General features: G+C 44.9%; 1 protein-coding gene across 4 annotated transcripts; it reads left to right on the top strand.

Annotated features, from left to right (window-relative positions):
- Nucleotides 1-209: 209 nt before the first annotated feature.
- On the top strand, nucleotides 210-27587 carry OSGIN2 (oxidative stress induced growth inhibitor family member 2). Of its 4 annotated transcripts, none has more exons than XM_066578434.1 (6): nucleotides 210-340; nucleotides 14858-14992; nucleotides 16813-16949; nucleotides 19255-19446; nucleotides 21241-21332; nucleotides 22386-27587. In XM_066578434.1, the coding sequence occupies exons 2-6, from the start codon at nucleotides 14926-14928 to the stop codon at nucleotides 23425-23427; spliced, it is 1530 nt and encodes a 509-aa protein (XP_066434531.1). In that variant the 5' UTR covers nucleotides 210-340; nucleotides 14858-14925; the 3' UTR covers nucleotides 23428-27587. The 4 variants fall into 4 exon arrangements, with proteins under 4 accessions (XP_066434531.1, XP_066434535.1, XP_066434532.1 ...); XM_066578438.1 differs by having other exon boundaries at nucleotides 227-336; nucleotides 14861-14992; XM_066578435.1 differs by having other exon boundaries at nucleotides 227-336.

Genomic DNA, 27587 nt, shown 5'->3' with positions numbered 1-27587 from the left:
CCCCGGCTGTTTCCCTCCCACCAGAGCTCATGATGTAACGTCTCCCTCTCTACGAGGATCATCATCCCCCATAACAACGGAGGACGTCACGGCCCCCAGCACGGAGGTAACCGCCGGCCCCGCCCCGATCTGTCACTCCGGCCCCGCCCCCTCTCATCTTCCCTCTTCGCGGCCTCCCGTCACCACGCCCCCTGCTGATTACAGACGGCATCACCGCCGGCGCTGTGCTCTTCCCTCCCCCTTATCTAGGCTTTAAATCCCCGGCACCGGAGCTGCGGCGGTGGACGAGAGAGCGGAGAGGAATGACCCGGTGACTGCGGACAGGACGGCACAGCGGTGGGTGAGTGGCGGATGAATGGGCAGCGTGCTGGCGCTGTGCGCGATGAGCCTCCTCCATTGCATCAGCAACCCCGCAGCGCGATGAATGAGAGCCGTGCCGGTGGAGGGGGACGCGGGGCAGCACGTGTGACAGCGGGGTGTGCTGCGGCACGTCATGTGACCGCTGATAGCATCTGCACTGCACGGCCAATGGGGACAGATGTGCAGCTGGGGACCCGGGCCACGCTGCCAGCCCCTGCAGGGTATACTGGTGCCCATCACTCCCTGTGCTGCGGGATGTAGAAGGGAGCAGCCACCAATCTATAGATGTAGACTTCCTCCACTGATGTGGTGCAGTTGGTCCAAGTGTGTCCCGTTTATCTGCTAGTCTACCCGGATGCCAGGTGGCCGGGGGCTTTGCTGCTGGCTGGTACCTTTTTGGGTATAGTCACACCAAGGACTCTTCTGTTCGCTATTTGAACTGCAAAGAAAGAAGGGAAGAAAAATAAAAATCTGCCTGAAGACCCCGTTCTTGTACTGGGTGTATCCCAAGGGGGTTTCTCTTACTCAGATAAAGAGTACAAGTAGGAGGAAAGAAAACCCAGCATCTTCTATCTTGGTGCATTTTTTTTTCATGCCAGAACTGCCTACTGGTACCTTTTTGGCAAGATAAAAAATTAAATAAAAGACTGCACTCCTTGTTTCATGTGACTAGTCTGCTCTGGCTGCATAGAGTACATGGTCAAAGTAAAACTTGGGTCAGCCGCTGGACAGCGCCTGGCGCGGGTCAGCCGCTGGACAGCGCCTGGCGCGGGTCAGCCGCTGGACAGCGCCTGGCGCGGGTCAGCCGCTGGACAGCGCCTGGCGCGGGTCAGCCGCTGGACAGCGCCTGGCGCGGGTCAGCCGCTGGACAGCGCCTGGCGCGGGTCAGCCGCTGGACAGCGCCTGGCGCGGGTCAGCCGCTGGACAGCGCCTGGCGCGGGTCAGCCGCTGGACAGCGCCTGGCGCGGGTCAGCCGCTGGACAGCGCCTGGCGCGGGTCAGCCGCTGGACAGCGCCTCGTCCGACTGCCTGATGTGCGAGGGATCACATGCACTTTTTGACCCAAAATTTGACAAGAATAGGACCTGCTGCAATCCCCCACCCCTTGGATAAGAATCCCCTGTGCGCACGCCCATCCGTCTGACGTGCATAAAAATCAGATGCAAAGCACTGAAAAGACGTATTTAAAAAATGTGCAAAAAGTGGTGCAATTTTGCAGGATTGAAGAAGAAAAAAACCCTTGTGAATTTCTATCAGTCTATAAAAGTTCTTACTGACCATTTACAAAAGGCAAACCACCCCTCAGACAGTCAGTAAACGTTGTGGCTCCCCTGAGTGCAGGCTGACCGCCCCCTCTGTAGGTACGTGGTGTCCTTCATTACTCGGGTCACTGTATGCTGCGGCCGTGTTCTGCAGCAGATGAGAGCGGAGGCTGTGACTACAGGACGGTGCTGTGTGCCCATGGGAGGGGTGTACAGGTAGCAGAGACTGCACCCCATGCAGTAGAACCAGTGATTGTAATCTACCACAAGTCCCAGCTGGGACCACCACAGTTCATGTTGGCCCCCCCGGACTGCTCTCCTACTGACTCGGAGTGGGGCAGATGCTTCTGTACCTGCTGGCTGATGAGTCCTATGGAGTCTGTAGCTGGATTAGTTCAGGTATGGCACAGTCCCTGACCGCTAATGCCAGGGCGGTGGAGGTGAACATGCTGGTGTATGAAGGCATTGGGGGTCATTCACACGGAGTATGCCACTTCCATCTGTAAAGCTGTAAGCTGACTGATTTCGCTATAAGGTTTTGCGTGTGGTTTGTGCGTTTTTTGTTTTTTTTTGTCCATGTACCGTCTGCTTCTCGCATGTCGTTCTTATTTCGCAGTCTCCTGGCAACGTTCACATTTGTCTTTGAGTATTTATTTTTTTTTCTTTCCTTTTTGTTTGATGCAAACTCAGTCCGTCTAAAGAAGCTCGCCGTCACCCACCTTAGTACACTTATGATGTAGATCGTGCCCTTTCACTCGCAGGGGTGAAGTATGCAGGTTAGTAGCAAAATCCACAACAACTTTGCAGTTTTTGCAGCAGAATTTAGTGCAGACTTTGTGTTGTGGAAGACGTTTAGCATTCCCGCTATGTGTGACCGCGCGCTAATGTGTCCGTGCGCTGGCCATAGTCGGTGGAAAATAAGCCGGTGGTCACTGATTTTTCAGGTGTCGATGTTGACTAAGGCAATCCTCATTCAGTGAATGAAGGTGTAGCGACTCGGGGATCGTTCCGGTTCACCTTCATTCACAACAAACAGGCAGACGTTCATAGATGAGGCTGCCTGTTTATACGGGCCGATCACCGTTCCGGTTTTATGTCTGCCGAGACTGAACGATTAACAAGAAGTGAATGAATTCTTGTTCATTCTAATGACCCTCATTCCGCTGGCTGCAGGAATCTGTACGATTTATCGGCCCATGTAAGAAGGTCCTTGGAGAGCAGCCAGTTATGTAAACGTCTGCAACTTTTTCCCCTTACCATTCCAACATCATTGGGGGTAAAAATGAAGCTACTTTACAAATGGTCTTGATGACTATTCTGTTTTGTGTATACAGCTCCCATGCAGACCTATGTGTCTATGGCTGTGGGCTACAAATAAACCCTATACAGTCTGATCCTGCAGACGTTCCTCATCTGTCTGGCTACCTTTATATTGGGGGACAGATGACAGGGAGTATAGCTGTAGGATCAGACCACAGTGTTTACAGCCTGTAACCATGGCGATGCATAGGAGCTGTAGACTCAATACTGGGCCTATTCACAAAGCTTTTCATTAAAGCCACCCTCTAGTTTTGGGACTAAACTCTACCTAGGGCGGGGGTGTATTACCTGCACGTCTCCAGCCTTCCGGATTTAGGCCCACGTTTGGCTGTCCAAGATGGCTGCAGAGTTTTGCTGACTACCTAATGCACACTGCTCTGATGTGCTGGCTTGCGTGCGCCAATGGTGTATGTGCGCAAAGAATAGCCTGTGTAGGTGGGCAAAAAACGTAAACAAATGCGATTTTATTTATTTATTCCCCCCTTCTGTTGCATAAATATGCAGCGTATTTACCTGACCTAAATCTGCGTACGCCTGCATGAATGAGCCCTTACTATGCACTGTAGGAACTGGTAGGTTGAGGAGTGTCAGCCATCTTGGATGGCCTAAAATGGGAAGCAGTGGATTGGAGGGCTGGCAAATCACCCCTGGTCCAGGGACCGAACTTTACCTCTAAATCGGAGGATCACTTTAAACTTCTTCTGCACATTGAAGCGATGGGTTATACTTGCCTCAGACGTCGGGGCACTTCATGGCGCGGCACTTCATGGCGCGGCATTGCGCACCCTGCAGCCAGTCAGAGCTCCCTTGTAGAGGCCATAGCACAACTCTAGTAATGGCATGGTAACAAATGGCTGACCATGTAATATATACGGACCGACCTAACAAATGGTGCAAGTAGGGGAATCCTGACGCAAGGCCTGTAGTGGGCATGAGTCTTGTCTGCTTCATCTGCTGTATTGACAGGCTTTGCAGACTCGCCATGGTGCCTGTGTAGCTATAACGCTGACCTATAGACTATCTACTACTGTATGGCGCTTGTATACGTGGAAATGCTGCATGAAGTGACTCGGGTCTAATTCACACGGGTGAGTTTTAGATCTGGGTTTTTCACTGAATAAATGTGGATGAAACTTGGACCCCAAGAAAGGTTTGTTTTTTTTTTTTTTGTTTTTTTTTGTTTTGCTTTTTTTTAGGACCCTTAAAAGAAAGAGAGAAATTGAATCCTCTCCTATCCTGGTGACTCCCCGCCCGCTGCTGCGTGCCGCCCGGGAGCTGGCAGTGACGTGCAGTTCATGACTGCTCAGCGACTCACAGGCTTTAGTGGTGAGTCCTCTATGGCGGCTAAGGCCTGTTAATGGCTGACCGGTGATGTACGCAGTGAACAGCACGTGACTGCCAGACGTTTCTCCCAGCGCCATGTAGCGAGCATCAGGGTTGCAGCGCTGGACGAGGAGCCTCAAGAATTTCCTCGTTATTTATAACCTTATATAGTGGGGGGAAGAAAATCGCAGCATGACATATTTTGTGTTTATGCACCAGAACCGCCCATTCAGGTCCTTGGGTACACGGCGGAAGCAGAACGCACTTGCACTTTTTTTTTTTTTAACAGGTGAAACTTTTGTGACAAAAATGCAGAAATTCAGGAAAAACTGATGTAAAACCATCACAGTGGAATCTGTTCTTCACCGCCCATATAAACACTGCCTAAGGCCTAATGCACACGGCGTATTTGCCCTGCTGGATCCGGAGCACCTGGTCCCACAGCAAATACAGCCCATAGGACATGCATTGTAAAATGCATTTCTATGCTCATGAGGAAAAATCAACTGCGATATTCCACCTGTGGGGTCGAAATCGCGGAATGTCCTTTTTCAGTGCAAGGCTCGCATGGCCACTTCATCGCCACTGCGCCGGCTCTGCACATCCACAGTGCAGACGGCGGACAGGTAAGCCGGAGGTCACTGCAGTGGCACGGGTCGCATCCCGCTGCGAGAATCTCAGTGGAATCTGACCCAGCCGTCTGCATTCGGCTTCACACAGGTGTATTTGCACGCGTAATATGCAGAGAATAGAACCCCTTGATTTCAGTAGGTTCGTTCACATTTCTGTATTTTGCACACATTTTGGTTGCTCAAAGAACGTGTTCACTTTTTTTTTTTCTTCTGCATATTTGCACAGCAGAGCTCCCTGTAGAAGTCAATGTTGATGCATGACATGCAGTTTAATGCCGCTGGAAAAACACATCTGGAACTCATTGAAACTTATTAGCGGTTTCAATCGTTGCATCTTTGATTGTGCACAAATGAACATCTTGCGGGTGGAAAAAGTACAGCAAAATACACCGATGCGTGTGCAAAAAAATTGTTAATTCTGCAAAAAACACTACTCATTCGTGTGCAAATGCACATACACCCGTGTGAAGCCGGCCTAAATCTGATTGTCTGGAATCTTCACCCCACCAGGAGGCTCAGCAGAGGGGCTAATCCGAAGGGTGGTTTTAGACAGAATGACTTTCACACAACAGTGTAGCGTACCGGAGATCGCATCTAGCCACCCAAGACTGCCTGATTATACTTGGTGCGAAGTCACTTGCTAGCCATTCCGTTGTCAATGGGCTGAAAGGGAATGACTAGTGACTACTGAGCGACTTCTATCTTGGTACCCTGTTAGGTGCTGTCTACCTGGGCTGACAGCCGCCTGTAATCGCTGGTTTGGGTGACCATCAGGTGGCCCGTGTAAAAGTACTCTAAGAATCGTCTGACTATTTAGTATTTTCTCTATTAGAATATTTCTGGTTTTATACGACTGCCTGAAGTGCTAATCCTGCACCAATTGAATGGGAGTAATGCTGGATTATATATTTGAGATGAATCCTTTTTACTCGACTGCCCAGACTGATTATAACGAGCGAACCAATTTGCCAAAAGCAAATCTAGATGGCGAGTCTAAATAGATTATCTTATCGACGTAGAATATTAAAGGGGTTAGTAAGGCCAACTTCTGGCCATGTGGCCTGTTAGGCATACAGATGCAGCCAGGGGCGTAACTATAGGGGATGCGGTTGCACCCAGGCCCAAGAGCCTTAGGGGGCCCAGAAGGCCCTCTTCTGTATATAGGGGGCTCAGTACTATGAATAAAGCATTATAGTTGGGGGCCCTGTTACAGGTTTTGCATTGGGGCCCAGGAGCTTCAAGTTACGCCTCCGGATGCAGCGTCTACAGTCGATGACGACAAATCTCCGGTTTGGCGCCATTTTATTTTTTAAAATGTCTTCTCTAGGACTGAACAATGCTGTAAATTCATGGGTTGTTAAACCTGCAAAATCTTTAATGGTGCTAAACCTCATGAAATGTGACTCATGTAAGACTGAAACAACCGTTGACTTGTATCATAGCTGCACACAAAATAAAAGAAATGTATATTATTGCAGAAGTAGATCTAGGAAGATGGAAAGATCTGGTTTAGGCATCTGATGATCTTCCAAATGGCAAGTGAAGATATGGATTTACTGCCATAAGTAGCTTTGCTAGTTCCCATGTGATGGTGACGTTGGCATTCCAGTCTAGTTCTGGCCATTCCGGCTCAACAGGAACTTTTTATTACAGGTAAAGAAGTTCGTCAGATGACTCGGTTGGTCACAAGTGATATAGATGTGTTGTCTACCTGCAGGCAGGCCTCAAAACAGTCAGGAGACAAGATTTCTACATAACGCAGCTTACTAAAATGAAATGCCCTCTTTAGTCTCCTGTACGCATAATTCTTGTTGCTTGAACCAATAAACATGGTTTTGCAGCTCCTCAAAGTCCATTCTGTGCCATGTTTGCATAGAACATGAAGAGGTTTTTCTGCTGCTCCCAACAACACCTTTAAAAGATAAGATTTCAAGGCACAAGGTGTTGGAAATTGGTCTAACAGTTCTAGTGTAAAGTCAAGAAATGGTACAGAGGATCGATCCCTGGAGTCTTCCAAAGGGCTCCCCTGGACAAATTGGGCATTGCTATGCCTAGGCCATGCTTGGGGGAACACTTAGGATAAGCCCCAGGCTGGAATCTAATTGGGAGGCTAGGGTAGGGCCATAGACCTGCCTACCTAGGGCACGGTGGAGCCGCAGTTCTTGTAGCTCCCACATTTGAGGACCCCATACTTGCTGGATAAGCTCATCTTTACTGGCCAACAATATAACAGAGTGGAAACACAATACAGTCTCTTTACTCAGAGGTCTCAGCCTGGTGATGGACTTGCTGGACTCTGTACTGGTACCGTATGCACGAATATCCTTGTTCCCCTGTGATAAGCTGACTGTCTGCTGGACAGACTTGGAAGCAATGAGCGCAATATTCCCGTAGGACAAGTTTAAACCAACAGCCAGGGCGTTCCTTGCAAACTTGGTCCCAGACGTTCTTGCATCTCATCTTGTGCTAGCTTCACCCCCCCCCCCCCCCCATCCCCTTACACGTACACTGTCTACCTTCTACTCACTGAAACCTTAGGTTCCAGACATTAACATGTGTTACGCACCAGTGCATGCTCACCAGGACCTACCCCCTTAAAGGTACATCACTTAAACCAAGCGTTGTTGAACAAGAACCCAATAACCACGGGGAATCAAAATAATAGGAGCCACTGCCCCATCCCCCTTGCACTCTGGAACACTTTTTCTAGTGTAAGTGAAGCGCAAGAGAAGTTTTGAAAGCTGGCGTAAGAGGATGTGATTGGGAGGACAACAGCTTGTAAGGCACTGGCTGAGAATGGGTAGTTTGGTAAAGCATGATGAGGCAACGGCTACAGGAATGTGGCATGCTGGAGTGGTTTGTAAACTGGTAAAAATGTAGCACTATTATCTAGAATAGCCATGTAGCCAACGCAATGACTACAGTCATTACTGTTAGTGCAGTATTGTATTTCCTGTTCATGTGGGACAAGTGGGCATCAGGGATGGGGAGCCACAATTCAGGACTTGGCGCCGGGAGTTTGACCACAGCAGTTATAGCTCACCACCTTCTTGGTGTCGGGCACGAGTAGCATGAAACTATTTCTGTGATTGGAAAAAACAGCCCAGTCACAAGACCCTGCATAGGTTCCTCAACAAAACATCCTCTATAGACACCCAGGTTCTTTGCCCAGAATGTCTTTCTTTGTGTTGAATGCAATCAGTCTGTCTCAGCACTTGGGAGTGAGTTGTGGATACCAGGGTCTGCAAGTAGTAGAACTTGGCTTGGTAGTTCTAAGTCAAACTGTTGGAGGTTCAATTACTTCCTCCATTTCCTTGGTCTGTAATAGTTGCTGAGGCTCGGTTTGGCCCTGAGTCTGGCACAGGACCTTCAGACTTGCGGTGGTAGAGGCCTACTCATGGCTTTCAGTAGGCAATGCGTCTGCTCCCCAGACATCCACTCGTTCAATATATAAACTACACCTCTCGGGAGACTGTACAACCTCGTCATCTGCTTCTCAGCCCCCCAAGGGTACAGTCCTTGTATAACCATAAAAACAATGTTGCCATCTAACATAACTAGACGTGTATTACCCTGTTACATTCATTCAGTTTATAGCCTGGGTCTCCCTACGTCAGTGTTGCCAAACACCAATCCTTGAGGTACCCAACAGCAGGTCATGTCTTCTGGATTGCCTCCGTATTGCACAGGTAATATAGTGCCACAGCTGTTCTTACTATAGGATATCCTGAAAACATGACCTGTTGGGATGCCTTAAGGACTGGAGTTGGAAAACTCTGCCAAGGTCCTAGTTTGAAAACCCACTCAACAGCTACAAATGCAAAGGGAAGCTATTTGTGGGCACCCAGTAGTCACAATCATCCCTCCTCCAGGTGGGAGTGGGGAAGGTTCTATTCACACTAGCATCATGGCTTCCATTTAGAACAGAAGCCATAACCCTGAAAGATCCAAATGGGGTGTAAAGCTATTAAATTTGCATGTTCTTCAGCTCTCTAGGGCATTGCTGATGGCATCCGAGAGCTAGTTAAATTCTTCCTTTTCTTTGAAACGAGGCCAGGAACATAATTGCCTTTTGATGAATGTAAAGTCCTAATGGTGCCGTTTCAAAATTAAAATGCCCAACTAATTAAAATAACAATGCAAGACTTTGTAGAGTAGGTCATGTCTTCTAGTAGACTTATGGGCTGCTAAAGGACCTCCTCGCCCCCCCCCCCCCCCAATTCCTTTCAGATGCCCCTCTCTTGTAACTACATAGAGATTACTTCTACAGATTATTCACACTGCGCATGACCACATATCACTGCCATATGCAGTGATGGCTTGCTCCCAGGGTGGTAAAACACTGTGTGATCCACTCTGCCTTTTATGTATACGCCCCCTCAGGGGCAGGGGGTGGGGTGGAGAGGAGGCAGAGAGGGGGTTGGAGCTCAGAGCACTGCTCCCGGCTCTTCCATCCGCCTCCCCCTGCAGAGAGAGACTCCGTATATCGGCTGGGCGTGAAAACCCAGCCGATATACGCTCGTCTGAATGCACCCTTATGGTCATAGCTGTCATATGCTCAGGAGGTGCATTACATTATTCATATTAACCATTTCCAATCCAATTTTGGATTCAGGGTTTCCTTTTTGCTGTTCTACAGTGGTGCCATCTGCTGGCTAAAGCCAGTGTGTGTGTGTGTGTGTGTGTGTGTGTGTGTGTGTGTGTGTGTGTGTGTGTGTGTGTGTGTGTGTGTGTGTGTGTGTGTGTGCGCGCGCCAGAGAGGCTCCGACAGCAGAGTGGCTGGCAATAGATGGTAAGAATACCCTGTCCGACATCTGACATTGGAGCTGTCAGAATATAGGAAGAGATCAGACAGTGGATTGGAAAGGGTTAAAGTTGGGCAAAGACCAGTTGCCATAAGTAAACTACAAAATCTGCTTTTGTGACTACTCTGCTTTCTGCCTTTAGCATTTAATGACTCCCACCTAGTGCAGAGTGCATGGGCCTGTGTGCTGTCTCACCTGCTGCTTCAGGAGGACTTTAAAATGTCACCACAGCCATCATTGTGCGGTTCGCTCCTCTTACATTGGTCTGTATGCAGAATGGTTAGTCATATGCTGGTCTTGTGTAGCTTCTTGTTTGTGGTGGGCACATCAATATGTGCTGTGTAGGAGCCATGTACTTAGAGGCTAGAAAAGTGGCTCTGCCGGCGACCACTGGGAAAGGGAGGGGGTGCTCCCTGCCGGCAACTGCTAAGGCGGTGAGGGTGCCTTTTTGCGAATCGTTGGAAAATGGTGGTGTTGTGATGCCTGTTGTGCATCAACTGCTTATCAGTCAGGTTTCATGGACCAGTCCCACAATGCTGGTGTGTTGGGTGGCCTTTTAGGCTTGGCTAGGCTTCTGTAGGGTTGCTTTAAAACTTCTTCAAACAGTGATGCTTGAAGTGAAACTTGTGCTGCACTACTCTGCATAGCAAGGAGATAAATCTACAAATGCCTTTCTGAAGTGGTTTGGCCTCTTAGTGGTTTTATTCCCGGAAGACTGACTTATTTTTATCCCTCATCTTTACACTAATGCACTTGGGTCTATTCAAGAAAATATCTTGGAGCGCCTTCAGATTCTCGGCTCTGAGAGGAATAAATTAGACTGATGAGGTTTTTAGTCTCTATTAAGTCTTGATGGGGACGAGAGCTAAACCCAAACACGATCTCTAGTCCATCCACTGTACTCGGTTACCACTATTTATAGCGTCTAAATGCCATTTTTGCGCATATATAAATACTAGCTGATATACCCGGCTTCGCCCGAGTTAATTTGGTACTGGTGTTTATCTGGTGTTCACACGGAAAGTCTTATGAAGTCGTGGTTACTTTAGAGATACTGAGGAAAAACATATGTTCACCATTTTGCATAGTTCTCTGCGTTACCCAGGAAACACCACGTGGAGGTAACCATGCAACGTTTCCTTCATACAAAATGACATCAGGAAGTGAGAGAATTTAGATTACGTACATAAAATTTGGACACTAATTCTTTTGCGCTTAGCATTGAATAATCGAGTTGGGACCCATTAACTTTTCATATTTATGACACAATCAATGCTTGTGCCAAATTTCCCGTTTCTATGACATTGGGAAGTGAGAGATTTGGATTATGTACGTAAAATTTGGACGCTAATTCTTTTGCGCATAGAATTGAATAATGGAGTTGGGACCCATTAGCTTTCCCTATTTATGACATAATCAATGCTCGTGCCAAATTTCCCGTTTCTATGACACCGGAAAGTAAGAATTTTACATTCCGCACGTAAAATTTGGATGCCAATTCTTTTGCGCTAGAATTGAATAATGGAGTTGGGACCCATTAGCTTTTCCTATTTATGACATAATCAATGCTTGTGCCAAATTTCATGTTTCTATGACACCGGAAAGTGAGAAAATTAGATTCCGTAAGTAAAATTTGGACGCTAATTCTTTTGCGCATAGAATTGAATAATGGAGTTGGGACCCATTAGCTTTTCCTATTTATGACATAATCAATGCTCGTGCCAAATTTCCCGCTTCTATGACACCGGAAAGTGAGAAAATTACATTCCGTACATAAAATTTGGACGCTAATTCTTTTGCGCATAGAATTGTATAATGGAGTTGGGACCCATTAGCTTTTCCTATTTATGACATAATCAATGCTCGTGCCAAATTTCATGTTTCTATGACATTGGGAAGTGAGAGATTTAGATTATGTACGTAAAATTTTGACGCCAATTCTTTTGCGCTAGAATTGAATAATCGAGTTGGGACCCAATTTATTTTGCTATTTTGGAGATAATCTATGCTTGCGCCAAATTTCCCGTTCCAACTTCTACGACATCGGGAAGTTGGAGAACTTTTGGCGAGTCAGCGAGTGAGTCAGGGCTTTCAGCTTTATATAGATATAGATACTTTTTATTACTCTTGCACTTGTTGTATAGCATACACTGTGATTCCTTGAACTTTCTGTGTCTTCAGATGGTTTGACATCTACATTGGAGCCTCCGACTAGAGGTTTTGTCATCGTTGCAACTCCAAATACTAGAAGGGAAACTCTGTATGCAGCACTTTTTTTCTTGCGTCCCAAAACCAAGCAGCTGGGCAGACCCCTCTATAGCCAATGGGGAACGCCGAATACTGTTCGGTTCCATCCAGACAGAACCGTATGGCTGCAGGGATTTCCCTTTCCTGCTCAATGTGGGGAATCCCCAGTGTTTTTTTTTGTTTTTTTGTGTACCATAGAAAATAATGAACTACAGAGCCCCAAAAAAGGAGATACAGCACTTCTTCTACTTTGCAGCATCACTGTGAGAAATAGTTGCTCTAAATAAACACCTTGAAATATATTTTAATGTAGAATTTCCGTCCAGATCGTATCGCTATCTGAACTCGTATGTGAAAATTGCTCATGTGACTGCATACTAAGGCTGGGTTTACACGGGGAGGAATTTTTATGCAGACTTTCTGCACAGAAATTCCACCTGCAATTTTTTTTTTTTTTATCCCGGGTTAACACAGCAAAGTGGACGAGATTCGCAGAAATCTTGTCCACACGCCACAGGCGATCTGCTGCGGCCAAACCACACGGAAACTGACAAGTGGTGCGGAAATAAAATCCGCGGCATGTCAATTGTATCGCTCTTTCCGTGGCGGCCTCTCTCCTCTCTATGGGGAGAGCTGGCCGCAGTGGAATAAGCCAATTGGAAACCCATGCCAAATCCTGCGGGACTTCAAGCTGCAGAATACTCATGGAATTTTCATACAGTCCCACTGTGGAGATTCCGCAAGATTTCCGCAGGATTTACATCCTGTGTGAACGCAGCCTAAAGGGTGTGGAAGAAAAAAACAAAAACATGGATGACTTATTCCAGAAACTGCCCCACTCTTGTTCATGGGTTGTATGTAACTTTGCAAGTTGGTTAGTGGCCCTCCAGTCCCAGGACAGAATTTTAGCCTGTGACTAGAGGTTCACTTTAAACTTCTGTAAATGGAGATGAGCCACCCATGGACTGCAGCAACCAAGGTCCCAGCCTCAAAGCTGCTTTGATTGTGTTGACAGCTGATTGGTCAGAATATGTCCATAGACTGGTGAAAATGTATTTGGTCAAAGTCTGCACTGACAAATCTTCAGTCTGTTCTAACAAAAGTATCTGGCCATCCCTATCAGTAGAATGGGTTGTGTCTTAATAGCATGTGACCTGTCCTAAACCACGCTACAGAAGATGTAGTCCCTTGGAGGGGTCAGCCATAGTTTGCGATGGGAAATGACCGCTAATGGATTTTATGTTTATGCAGCTACACAAAGCCATCCATCACAAAATGCAATGCATCAGCAGCCTACAATGGTGCAAGGAGCGTCATTGGCCAGTGGAGCAATGCAAGAACTTTCCATGGAGTGATGAACCATGTTACTATAGATCTTCAAATCAGATAGACTTGCCTGGGGAATGCCTTTTGCCTGAGTGTGTTGTGCCCACAGTTATTACGGTGGTGGTTCCATTACGGTCTGAGGATATTTTGTGGCATGGTCTTGTTCTGCTGGTTGTAGTGGGAAGAACTATGACGATGGAGGTGTACATTTAGACAATGTGGAAAAACTCTGGGAATGGTCAGAAATTCCTCCAACAAGACTACGCACCTTGTCACAAACCTTATATAATGCTGGTTTGAGGATATGGGCAAGTCCACGATTGGACTTGCCTGTAGAATCCCAACCTGAACCCTATTGAACATCTTTGGGCTAAACTAGAATGTCTGGTCAGAAAATATGAGCGGCGTCCATTTTCTTTGAGATGTTGCCGGGCAATTGGAGGAAAATGCCCGCTGAAATATAGCATGGGGAGTTTATGACAACACTGGGGCCAAAGGAGCCCCACTAAGTAGTAACATATGGAAACCAATACTACTTGTGATTCTTACTCTTGATAGGATGGTGTATAAGCTCACCTCTGAACTTTTTAGAGCTCTTACCCACTGGCGATAGGTTTTCTAGTGATGTGAGTGTGAAAACACATGATTATGAAACCAATGGTGTCATTCTCCTCTGTGTTCACTCAAGCCTCAGTGCGATAACAAAAATATCACCCATTGCTTTCAATGGGAGAAGACTGCGAAACAGCCTTGAAATCCCCCATAGTGAGGAGAGGGGGCAGAGCTACAGGGAAACTCCCCATATTTGGAGAGATGGGGGTGGGGCTAGAGGGCTTTCACAGGCCTTCACGGAGAGCAGGGGCAGGGCTGGAGAGTCTCATAGTGATTCTTCTCTGGCCAAGAGGGTGGGTGCTAGCGGTCAGATCCCCTTAGCCCCGCCCCTCTAGGTCAGAAGAATCACTAAGAATCCCTCTAGCCCCGCTCTTGGGAAAGCCCTCTAATGCTACCCTGCCCCCTATCTCTCCAAATATGGGAAGATATGTAGGAGATCACCTGTAGCTCCACTCCCTCTCTCCTCGCTATGGGCGATAAAGCTTTTTTTTTTTAATTTATTCCCAGTAATCTTTAAATTAAGAGACCTTTCTTCTGTTGTAGAACATACTTGCTGAGCGAAGAACTCAAAGGACCCTACATGTGTAGTTTGCTTTGGCTCTCTGCGATGTGCAGATCTGCTGTCGAAGAAACCAGACTCCAGCATGCCCGTCCTCTGCATGTTGTATTTCTGTTCGCTTTCACTCTATTTCTATGACCTAATTTGCAATATTTTAAAGTCGCAGTGTGTAGCACTTGGCTCCTTATACCAGGCGCGCTCCGCCTTGTGACGTCTGTAGTCATATGCCACACAGAAGGACTCCTTTGTAACTGGGGAGTACGAAGTGGAATTCCATAGTCACTTGGCAAGCATGTGTGCTGGAGCCTGAACAAAAAGCCCAGAGGGTGTGTGGCGGTATAAAGTAACTTTATATGTGATAAAGTAAATGGTAGCTTTTCTAATAAACTTTTTTTTATTTCCCATTCTCCAGCAGAGGCTGACGGCAGACGATTGACTTGGTAGTCCTGCACTGCAGCAATAATATTACGCCCTGTAGTGATGCCTTTAGCTGAAGAGAACCCCCTCTTGGGAGATCCTCCGTTAATACTTCCAGTGGTCGTCATAGGTATGTGGATGCATGTGAACTCTGTTGTGATTGCTCTATTGACTATATGTACTATAGTGGTGGTTTTCAATCTGTGGCTTTCGAGCTGTGACCCTACAACTCACAACATGACTGGAGACTGGCTCCACTGTAATTGGGCATTGCTAGCAAATGGGTCACTCTTGGGCTTTTGTGGAACTGGGAAACGCTCTGTACCTCCGTTAATCTTGCATGTCCGTATTTCCACACTTGCATTACTGATGGAAGACCTGGACCCCCTGTGGTTCTGCTGAACTCTATGGTAATTTGGTTCAGTAGAAAGGGGTCTGGAGTCACCTGGGCAGTTCTCACAGCATCTTGAGTTACTCCTTTGACTACAGTACTCTAGTGCTCCTAATGTCCATATGGGCATCATTGAAATCATGTGCATGCCGTCTTTCCCTTTTCAGACTTGCAGTGAGTCTGGATGGCCAGCTCCACCTCGGCATTGCACGTATTGCCCATCTATGGAAGAACTAGGAAGGGCAAGAAGCATGTTTAATATGGGTATTTGGTGATGCTTGTGCTGGAGGCCCTCTACCAAGATGGAGGGGATGTGTTCAGAGGAGTAACTCTGTTACTAGAAGTGCAGCGAGGACCACTCAGATAATATTGGGCCTATAGTTGGTCTACAGCACTACAATAAGTTTTTAAAGGGATTATGCCAACTTGTAAAGTTGTACCCTATGCCACAGTGGCATAGGGAACAACTTTGTTCCCAGTTGTCGGACTCACTGATTACACACACACTTACACACACACTTACACACACACACACACTTACACACTTACACACACACACTTACACACACACACTTACACACACACTTACACACTTACACACACACTTACACACTTACACACACTTACACACACACTTACACACTTACACACACTTACACACTTACACACACTTACACACACACACACACACTTACACACACACACACACTTACACACACACACACTTACACACACACACACACTTACACACACACACACTTACACACACACACACTTACACACACTTACACACACACACTTACACACACACTTACACACACACTTTGAGAATTGGGATCTGGTCAGTCCCTGAGTGAGGGGCGCGGAAGACAGACGGGCACAACATCACTCCATTCTCCAATAAGTGAGCCGGAGATTGCCAAAGCGCTTAAACTCTGTCTCTGGCACTAAGGTGAATGGACAGCTGTGTGTCTGACCTCCAATCTAGTCACTTGGGGACCTCTTATCAGGATTTCTGGGGGTCCCAGTGGTCTGACCCCCTAAGATCATGGTCATCACCGCTCATGTGGATGAGGGGTAACTTTATAACTTGACACAACCCCTTTAAAGGAAAATGGAGACACTGATTAATCTTATAATACGCTTGTTTTTTCCTGGAAATAAAGTGCTGACGCATAGGTTTAAATTTCCCTTTAGTGTTAATGCATTTTTTTTTTATTTTTTTTTTAATAAAATCTTGTGTAAAATGTAATTTTACTATAATGCTAAAACTATGCAAATGCTCCCCCCACCCGTGAACAGGCCATCATTGGTAGCGACTTGTTCTTCAGGCACCTGTTGGCAGTGCCATCTTGCTGTATTAATGCCCTAACCCAGACCTAACCGTCAGTAGACCGCGCTGATATGCTGCGTACGTCGTCTTGCTGCACCAGGCCCCCCACTAGTTGCAGCTGCTGACAGACGTTCCAAGCTGTGACCAAGCGGGAGCAGCTGCTGAAGTCCAGACTGTAAGCTCTATACGGCCTGGACCTGTGTAATGTATGTATTTCTAATTGCAGGAAATGGCCCATCTGGAATCTGCTTGTCTTACATGTTGTCTGGCTACAGACCGTATGTCTCTCCTGAAGCTCTACATCCCAATCCCATTCTGCACAGCAAGTTGGAGGAAGCGAGGCACATCTCTATTCCTGAGCAGGTAGATCTACAACCGGTAGATCGATGGATTTGAATTCCCTTTAATTTTTTTTATTGGAGGAGGGTTGCTTTTATAGGTCACTCTATTTACTTAATATTGGCTATACAGCGTTATTACAAATTATCTTCCTGATGTGAAGAACTCACAACTTGCGTTTCACCCCTTCCTGCCACAGGACGGAAGGTTGCGTCATTGCAGCCTGGTACTTAAGGCAACATGACATAACCTTACATCAAGTGGATCTCGCGGGATCTGAAGAGATGCCACGGCATCCGGCAGCGTTCCCCCACCCCACCAGCTGTTAACCCCTTACATGCCACGATCTATGTAGATTGTGGCATGTAAAGGGTTCAGAGGGAGGGCACTCCCTTTGTGACATTATCTGACCTCGGTGATGTAATTGCAGAGGGCCGACAGGTTGTCATGGCAACAGGACGCCAGATACAGGCGTCCTGCTTTGCCAGTGCCTATGATCGCTATAACCAGCAGTAAGGTATTGCAGGGCATAGGTGCTGCAATGCTTTACCATAGCGATCAAAGGGACATAAATTGTGTGTGTTTAAAAAAAAAAAAATAATAATTAATTTAAAAAGCCCCCCCCCCCCCTCTTTTTTTTTTTTTTTTTTTACTCATTTACCCCTATTTGTAGAAAAACCCCACATGTGTTATCACACCCATATGTACTTTAATTTGAGCACATGAATTATCCTGCACAGCAAAAACCATAAAAGGGCATGCTTATTTTCGTTTTACCTCCAAAATGGAAAAGTAAGTGATCAAAAAAGCTATATGTACCCCAAAATGGAACAAATAAAAACTACAGGTCGTGACACAAAAAAACAAGCCCTCGCAGAGCTCCGTCCATGGAAAAACAAGTTATACAACGATGCAAAATAACTATAATTTCCAAAACAAAGGGGTTTTATTGTGGAAAATCCTAAAAAAATTATTATGGTTTTGATATCGTTATCTTATGAGCGCAGAAAAAATGTATTGTCAATCGAACAGCATATAGGAAGCTGTTAAAAAAAAAAAGGCAAAATTGATGTGCTTTTTTTTTCTCCCTGCTTTCAAAAAATAAATTACGTTTTTTACAATACATTATATGCACCCAAGAATGGTACCAATAAAAACTAGACTTCTCTACGCAAAAAACAAGCCCTTATACAGCAATGTCAACAGAAAAATAAAGTTATGACTCTTGAAAAGTGGAAATGAAAATCCTCCCAAAATCATTGAGCCCTTAAGCCCAAAATAGGCCATGTCATTAAGCTGTTAATGACTCTCCAATACCATAAAAATATATATACAGTACGGCCCCCTTTGCCGCTGGACACATATGGAGCCTGTGGTCAATTTCCTGTTGTTCACATTGTAGAGTATCATGACTGACTGATACAATGGCTTCTGAAATTCTGCAGATCATATATGATGGGTGGTAAGAGGGGTATGTGCCCCCTCCTGTTGAGAGATTAAACCAGGGATTTCCTGTTTCGGCTGCGGCAGAAGCCATATCTGTAGCATCCAGGTACGAAATCCACAGGATTGTTTTCTCATGGGGGGGGAAAGGGCTGTACACTTTCCTACAGGTTATAGCGCAAAATGCAGTCACCTTGGGTGGGCTCGCATACGCTCCACGTAGACAGGTGGATTTTTTAAATTTTTTTTTCCTCCCAGATCATGACATTTACGTTTAATTGCCCAAAAGTTGGAAGGTAGCTTCATTACGAAGTAGTAAAGGCTTCACAAACAACTTTTTTTTTTGCATACTCTCACAGAAAGTTGCCTCGCTTGGTCGTCAACTGGCTTGAGGGTCTGTAACAAATGCAACCGGTAGGGAGATCGCAAATATTTGAGCAGAATCCGTCGGCTGCAACATGTTAAATTCTCTGCTTGATCTTACAAGGACTTTGTATAAAACTTGCACGGACGCTGCACTGTATCTACGCTTACTGGTGAACAGCTGGATTACTTTTGCTTACAGATGCAAACAGCTGTTTTCTCATATCCCCTTAGTGACTACAGGAGAACAAAACGTTTTGGGCCTCTTGGCAACTATCAGTAAGACTGGTTGCTATGGGCCAGTCTTGCTGGTAAACTTGTTAAATCAAAAATTTTGAGTTTTCATTGATATCAGATGTATGTAGCGGAGTGTCAATGTGAGTTATGAGGGGTTCACAACAGGAAGATCATTTGTAGTAGTCCTATATTCCAAAGAGAACTGCAATAGTTGAGGCTTGGGAACCTAGAACAATGCTATGAGTACATGACTCTTTCGGTACTTACCCCGTGTTGTCTGTCGCAGGATTTGGAATACCTGGCGGAAGGCTTGGAGGGTCGCTCCTCTAACCCTGTAGCTGTATTGTTTGATACTCTCCTGCACCCAAATGCTGACTTTGGATATGATTACCCATCTGTTCTGCAATGGAAACTGGAGCAAGAACACTATATCCCTCATATCGTTCTGGGGAAGGGGCCCCCTGGCGGAGCCTGGCATGTGAGTAGAGGGGCTCGGTTGGTTATAAGACGAATGCCCATACTTGTATATAGTTTGGTCCAAAAGTTTGAATCTTATTATAAAACTTCAAATAACTCCTGATCTGCATAATGTAAATCTATTGTGATCTCTGCTAACTGCAAAAAAAAAGAACCTAGCAGCCATTGGCTCCTAAGCTGAGAAATTTAGGAGCTTTTTTGTTTAACTTGGCAACTAAAAGTTGTAACTATTCTATAAATGTTTAAGACTTTGGGTGTTATTACAGGAGTACCGTTAACTCAGTGCAATTGGCGCACCCCGACAATTATGAGGTGTGTGTGTGTGTCACTAGATAAATTGGAGCACCCTCACTGTGACGTGCCCTGCATCCTCCGCAGTATAACTGCCCCCCTTTCCCCATAAGTGCATTTAGTCTCCCCGCTACATGCAATATACAGTAACTTCATCCACTCCCCTGACCTATTACAATTACATTGACTTGTTACTACAGGGCATTTCAGACAATTCCTCATCTCCTGCCCCAACCCATGGGTATGCCACTTACCTGCCTGCTCACCCCCGTAATTATGTTGAAAGAAGCCCCTGGCAGCGTGACTCAAATGAGTTCTTATCACTTGCTGCACCGCTGAGGAGAGTCAAAGCCTGGAGGAATTGCAGGTATCCCTGCAGCAGGAAGCATCAGTGTCAGGCGGTAGAACTGAACATCTTGCGTTACAGTTGCACACTGAATGCAGCTGCAAATGGCGACAAAACTTTAAATGTTGCCATTTGCAAAACGTTAGACACATTGGTGACCATTTTGATCGCCATCCTGAGCCCTGACGAATGTTTTACATCCCTATATTCAAGGTATTTAGAGCTCTAGCTATGTCTTAAATGAATTGTAAACCTATAAATCATTTAGTATAATATATCCCCAACATATTTCCTCTAACTGGCAAAGTGCTTTGGAATATGTACCGACAAAATCATCCAATTGCATAAGTAATCTGAATAGGAGTGAGGATCCTGCTCACAAGGGCTTAGTCTGAGGCAATGGGGGTGACATAAGAGGTAGCGGTGCTTCTGTACAATGGTCCACCCATCTTGTATATAAATGGGGTAGTATACATAAAGCTGTATGTAAAGATATATAGTGTGCATTAGGGTGGGATGAAGTGATCAGTTTCTTGGGGAGAATATAAAAGCAGTTTAAATGGTGAAATGTTAAATTAAATGTTGAATGTGATGGGCTTCCCTAAAGTGGTGGTGTAGGCCACACTTAACCGTGTGCGTATTGGTGATTAACCTGATTTGTCTAGAGTAGCTCATTCCAGGAACTGGTGCAGCTAAAGAATGGAGAGCAGGGCTAGTGTGGGAGATATAGAATGGTGCAGCTCTGTGGAGAGCTTTATGGATGAGTGATTAGTATAAACTGTATTCTATAATGGGCAACCAACGTGGAGACATCAGTGTAGTGGTTGGACATAAAGATGAGCCTGTTGCATTGAGTATGGATTGGAGAGATTAATGACAAGACCATTGTTTGCAGTATCCATGGTAAGAAAAGGGTTTGAGTTGCAGGTGGTCTTCGTAGCGGAGAGGTAATTTCAGGTATGAAGTCATATGAAGCAGTCTCCTAGTTCAGTGGTTACTGCTTAGTTCAGATACTACACGGAGATCCTATTTTACTCTAAAGTCCTAAAGTGTGTGTGTGTGTGTTAAAGGTAGAAGAGTAATTGGTCAGGACTCAATGGCTACAGTATACTTCAAAGTTAGCTGCTCTTTCTATATTAGTGTGTTTTTTTTTTTTAGGATATGGAAGGGTCCATTTTGACTCTCAGCCTTGGTGACTGGATGGAGTTACCTGGCCTAAAGTTTAAAGACTGGGCCATGGGTAAGAGAAGGTGAGTGCCCACGATGTGACTCAGTAGATTTACAGTATAACTAAAATCTCTTCACTTCTGAGTTATCTTAGTCTTTTTAATATACAGAGGCAAAATCCACAAGCCCGCTCCTCATGTTGAGTGTTAGTGTTTTTGCCATATTAACATTTATTTAATGTCCTTGGCACAAGAATAGAAACTGTGTTGGTATTTTGCTAATGATGCTGAATAGCTCCTTAAAGGATTTGGGAGACCTCCGTTAATGCAGTTGGGCTGGGTTCACACAATGCTGGTAGGATGTTGCCAGAACTGTGGCTAACATGCACAGTTGGTTTGGGTTTTTAAACGCAATGCAATACCTACCCTGTTCTAGTCCCCCATTGGCCCATGTGACCAGCTCTATCCACAGCATCTGTACGGAGGTCCACAAATGGGTTTTTCTGGTCTTTATGAGTGAGTCTGAAGGGAATGAATAGAGAAAGTGACATCTGATGTGCTATAGGATTGGTAGTCGCATCATGGGTCATCTGGAACAACTGTTCTCATGGAGTGCTACTTTAACCCTCAATGATGTGGCTCATCAAATGTAGTATTTTCCTCCCTCGCGTTAAACTATTTGTTTTGGTGACCTACCTGTCCAAGGCCTCTCTGCACATAACTTTATTTTTGACTGCTTTTCAAAATCTGACAATATGACCAAAAGCACAATTCAGTGTTTTGCACCCCCCGTCCCCCTGTCCCCACCCCAAATGCCAATTTGTGGGTTTAAAGGGTTAAGCGCTGCAGTGCACTGATCTTTGCTGTTGCAGCCGGGTGTCAGCTGTCACACGTCTAACATCGGCCATGTATACGGCAGGCTCTACCCCGGCTTCATATAAATTCTGCACACTCAGGATGTACATGTACATACTGGGGTGTGAAGGGGTTAATGCTCCAGAGAGCCTCCTGTGTGACAAAGGTAATTGCAAACTATACTCTTTATCATTGGGCAGTGAATACCTTCCATAGGTGTGCATATTTTATATTGTCCAGTCTTTTGTAATGACTGACTCTTATCTCTATCTTTCCATGTAGAAATATAAAGAGCGACCGGGCAACTCCTGCTGAAGTGGCATCCTATTACAAACATTACGTAAAACTTATGGGCATTCAAAGAAACTTCATAGACAACACCTACATCACATCTGTGGCAAGACCTTACCGGGAAACGGATGAATCGATAGGCAACAGTTCTGAAGATGTTGCATGTGAAGAAACGCATACTGATAAAGAGAATGAGGCTGTTTACAAGAAGAACTGGGAGATTCATGGTTTTCAGAGGTTGGCGGATGGTTCCCATCAGCCTTTCTTTCTCTTCGCGGAAAGTGTTGTTCTTGCCACAGGAACCTTTGATGCACCCGCTCGGCTGGAAGTCCATGGAGAGAACCTCCCTTATGTCTCACATTCAATTTCAGAATTTGAAGAAGCTGTAGGGAAAGGAAGGCTGAGCGGAGCAGTAGATCCGGTCCTAATTGTGGGAGCTGGGCTGACGGCAGCCGATGCCATTCTATGCGCGCACAGTAACAATATTCCAGTAATTCATGCTTTCCGTAGAAGAATCAACGATCCGAGTCTCATTTTTAAACAGCTGCCTAAAAAATTATATCCAGAATACCATAGGGTGTATCATATGATGTGCACACAAGTCTCTTCAGCGGCTTCCAACTTGTTCCCCACCTATACAAGTTACCCTGAGCACTTTGTACTTTCTTTCAAGCCCGACATGAAGTGTGTCCTTCAGAATACTAGCGGACTGAAGAAGGCTGTAAAGATCTCCATGGCTTTAGTCTTGATCGGGTCTCATCCAAACCTCTTCTTCTTAAAAGAACACGGTCAGAGTTTAGGGCACCACCACAATCAACCGATCACTTGTAAAGGCAACCCTGTGGAGATTGATCCATACACATATGAATCTTGTAAAGAACCAAATCTGTTTGCCCTGGGACCACTAGTTGGCGACAACTTCATTAGGTTTCTGAAGGGTGGTGCTCTTGCCATAACTCGATGTCTAGAACTGAGACAGAAGAAAACACGACATCGAATTGTAGAAGGTGGCAGCGACAATGGTGTCTCTTAAAAGTTCTACATTCCGTCTTCTGGTGCTTTTTAATTCTCCCTAATCCCCCTTCCATGATCTGCAAGCTTGCAGATTCCATCAGTATGTGTTTTTGCACAGTGCAATGTATTTCATAATCTATGGCAAGACTGAAAGTGCTGCTTTTTGTAGAAATCCAGTCTACCTTAGAGGACTAACCAGATTTTACAATGTTCTATGTTTCTTTAGCTCTTGTGCAGCTGGTTTTATTTACATACTGATTTTAGCTTTTTTTTTCCCCTTCAACTTCATTCCTTTGGTCTACTGTAAATTTTTTTTTAACTTTTTTTTCTTACCCATTGGCGTTCAGTGTTATTGGGCTGTAGATTAATAATTGCAAGCTGGAAGTTACTGCTTCCCACATGTTTGTATTGTTCAAAACAAGCTAACTGTTCTATATTTAAGGAAATGTGAATGAAGCTGTTATAATTTTATCTTGTTCACCTAAGGTACGTTAAGTAAACTGATGTGTAAGTACACTCTAGAACTTCGGAGAATGGAAAGGTATTGAAGTGCTCTTATCAAAATGCTCCGAGGACTTTATTATAATGCTATTTTAATGGGGTTTTTCCAGCTCTGAAAGACTGGCCTACAGTAGCCTCAAAAAGGCCATCAATATTTCTGAGCTGGACAACCCCTTTAAGTCAAGTACTGGAGGTTATCCAGGTTCAGATCTTTTTTCCATAGCATTTTATTCATTGAAGGGTATTTATTGGATTAAGATGTTGATGACCTACTCTAAGGATAGGTAATCCGTATTGGATTGGTGGGTTTCTGCTGCTCAGGACCCTAATTGATTGAAGGGGCTGTGACACTTGGGCCATGTGACATGACAGGCCTGGGAAGAGGCCGTGGCACTCACCCAAGAGCTGCTCTGTCCCATTCAAGTGAATGGGGTTGAGCTCCTATTCCAACACAGCTCCAATGTACACAGTGCTGTGGCACTCGGCTGAGACTACATCACTTTGTACAGCTGACTGGTGGGCTCTACTGGTCTGCCAATAGGTCATCAATATCTCGGTCCTGGAAACTACCCCAGACTGTCCAGGCAGACTAATTTTTTTTGTTTTTCTCAGTGCATTTAATCTCCTAATGAACCAAATGTAAAAATGAGTAGAAAGCTGTGACTTTCACATTCCTTAAATCTTTAAAAGATTTGGCTCTGTGGAGGTGGTAGTGGAAGTCTATAGGTTACAGATGAATTATCCATAAATGGCTACTCTCCGAGGACCTTACGTAAGCCTGTGAATGTTTGTACAGAACTACCCCTTTTATCCATTCATTAGTGTCTTGGAATTAATGGCACTTTAAAAATGGGCAATAGAGAATAAACCTACAGAGGAATGTTAACTAGTTAAACACTTACAACTGGAAAACCCCTTTATCCTCAGGAAATGTCGTCATTAGTTTGGTAGGGTCTCTCACCAGAAACTTGCAACAATCTGCTATTTGCCAGGTCAGTGATTCCTGCAGGAAGCCGACTGCTCCGTTCCCGTTGCAGTGGCCTGGCTTGGTATTACAGGCCAGTTTCTCATTTAAATGAATGGAAACTTTGCCTGTAATGCTGAGCCTAGCCACTGCAATTCGGAATGGAACTGTCTGCTTACTGGAGGAATCGCCTCAGTACTTGAGCGCACACCAGCCCAGAGAACAGCTGTTCAGCAAGGGTACCTGGCGGCAGCAGCCCCCCCACCACCAAACTATTGATGACCTATCCTGAGGCTAGACATCAATAGCTTACAACCCATTTTAAATGTAGTTCTGCTTATAGGTGAATTTAAGCCTTAGCCAAGGGACATTAATCTATTGTCAACGATTGAATGGATTTAGAGCTGAGTCCACTAATCTATTATTGGGGACCAAAAAGCAAACTTTTTTCCTGGGGAAGCAGGGTGTATTTACCAAATTGGGGTTTCTAGATGTTCCCCTAAATGTAGTCCTTGGCATAACTTGAAGCTCCTAGGTCTGACTGCATCTCCCGTGCCTCCTCATATCATGTGCCATGTGTGCAATACAGGAAAATATCCAAGTTTAGCAAATGGAAGCTAATATTTTTATAAAGCTGTTCTGCTATGAAACTGGACATCACTACCAGTTGGTAAGTGTCCTTTTTGCCAATCCTAATGCAACTATATACCTTATACATATAATCTATGGCACTTGATCAGTTGATTTCCCTAGACCCTAGTCTGGAACACTTCACCAACCGTGATGCTGCTAGTAATGACAGACTAAATCTGACTAGCCACTGGAGAGGTAATGACCATACCCCAAGTAACTCTGTAAGATGTGGTGACCTACAAAAGAGCTTGTTTGATGTATGTTATGTTGGTGGTTAAGAGCTGGCTAAAACACGAATTGGCCCACCCTCAAGTGCTCTTGTTTTCCGTAATGTAAGCCGTATTTAAAAGGTCTGGTAAGTCACTTGTCTTAAGTGAGAAAACTAACCCATTTTGCATCATATCACTGGGGCATTCTGGAAGACCGCTGTTTAGCCATCTGCAATCTTAATTTGTGGGGCATTATGAGACCACTGCTGGTAGGCATCAGGCTTGAAGGAACACGTTTGGTCTGGTGTTGGCCAGTAGAGCAAAATGTGATTGTTCTCAGTAAGAGAAACAAAGTATTCTTGTAGGTATGATAGCCATTAAAAAGGTAACAAAAATACATGATGTTATAGCAAGCTTTCGAACCTACTTGGGGTTCTTCCTCCAGCTTGATAGATCTAAAGTGTGTATATATGTATATACACACACATACTTCTAAAATGGCACAGACCTGGTGTGATTAGCTTGCACTTAAAATAGTAGAACAGGATCAGCAGAGGAGTAAATTACTTAGTCCACTGATAACACCAATTTAGAGACCATAAAACGTTCACATCCTTATCAGTGGACTTTAATCTGATCCCTGTTCTAATATTTTAAGTGCAAGCTAATCACACCAGGTCTGTGCCATTTTTATATGTATGTATGTATGTACATACATACATACATACATACATACATACATACATACATACATCAGCTCTATTAAGCTGGAGAAAGAACCCCAAGTAGGTTCCAAAGCTCACTGTAACATCTTGTTGGCCATTAAAAGGTATCAGATCTACAAGATCTCTCCTTGGTAAGAGAAACCATAACATAAATGACTTGAATAATGCACATTCACATGGGTGTATTTTCTGTTCAGTTGGTAAAAGAAAAGCATATGAACAATACATGGACCCATTGAAGTGAATTGGTGTATTCATATGTACACAATTTATTTTGTTTTTTAATGTGGGAAGTGGCAAACTGTTACATGTGCGTGTACTTTTTGGGTTTTTTTCCACACGTTTGCCAGGATACTTAGAAGAAAAGTAAAAAATAAAATAAAAATTGAGCTTTTGTAATATATAACTTGCAGGTACAAAAATGGATGGCACGTATGCAACATTCATACACACGCAATGAGACCTTTTTTTGCATTGACCAAAATTGCATATGCCCATGTGAATGAGCCCTAAGACTAGAAAGAGGGCTTCCTCCAAGTACCTGTGACTTGTTAAATCTGGTAAAGCAGATCATTCCCATTAAAGTGTATGTTACCCTTTCTAAACTGACTAGCCACTCTGAAATGGCTTATGCCAGAGTCAGTCGTACGCAACGTCTGTCTCTAAACAGTTGGACTTTACTGCAGTAGCTACAAGTTGCAGATTGTCATAGCCTTTGCCCATGGCAGGGTGTAATAGAAGTCGCATGTTAGGCCTGGCCTACACCTTTTTTATTTTTTCTCTCCCCTCCCCTGCATTGTTGAGTAAATGGAACCTTATGTACTATTGGTGGAGAATCCCTATAACTGTGTAGCCTTGCAGCAGTATAGCCTGAAACCATTCTCTTAAGTTTACTGCACCACTATGTATTGGCACTTATAACATTCCTCTTTATTCATTGTCTGTACCCTGTTAAGATGAACCTTAGCCCAAAGTGTATGCCTGCCATGATCATTATGGTTTCTCTGTGAAACATCTGTACACTACTCACACATAATGCTGTGTAAAATTGAAAATCTATTCAGATGCTGTATGTAACAATTTGCTGTGCAAAATATGGTTGTTGAAATGCAACTTTATATTATGCAATATAATTCATATGAAGAAA

This window comes from Eleutherodactylus coqui, chromosome 9 (genome assembly GCF_035609145.1).
Source record: "Eleutherodactylus coqui strain aEleCoq1 chromosome 9, aEleCoq1.hap1, whole genome shotgun sequence".
Taxonomy (NCBI): Eukaryota; Metazoa; Chordata; class Amphibia; order Anura; family Eleutherodactylidae; genus Eleutherodactylus; species Eleutherodactylus coqui.
This window is presented reverse-complemented; position numbering and strand designations above follow the sequence as displayed.

Excerpts from the sequence above, each read along its gene's own strand:
- OSGIN2 (XM_066578434.1), top strand. The coding sequence starts at position 14,926 with ATGCCTTTAGCTGAAGAGAACCCCCTCTTGGGAGATCCTCCGTTAATA. Across the intron at positions 16,950-19,254 it reads ACATCTCTATTCCTGAGCAG|GATTTGGAATACCTGGCGGA; the intron begins GTAGATCTACAA and ends TGTCTGTCGCAG. Across the intron at positions 21,333-22,385 it reads TGGGCCATGGGTAAGAGAAG|AAATATAAAGAGCGACCGGG; the intron begins GTGAGTGCCCAC and ends CTTTCCATGTAG.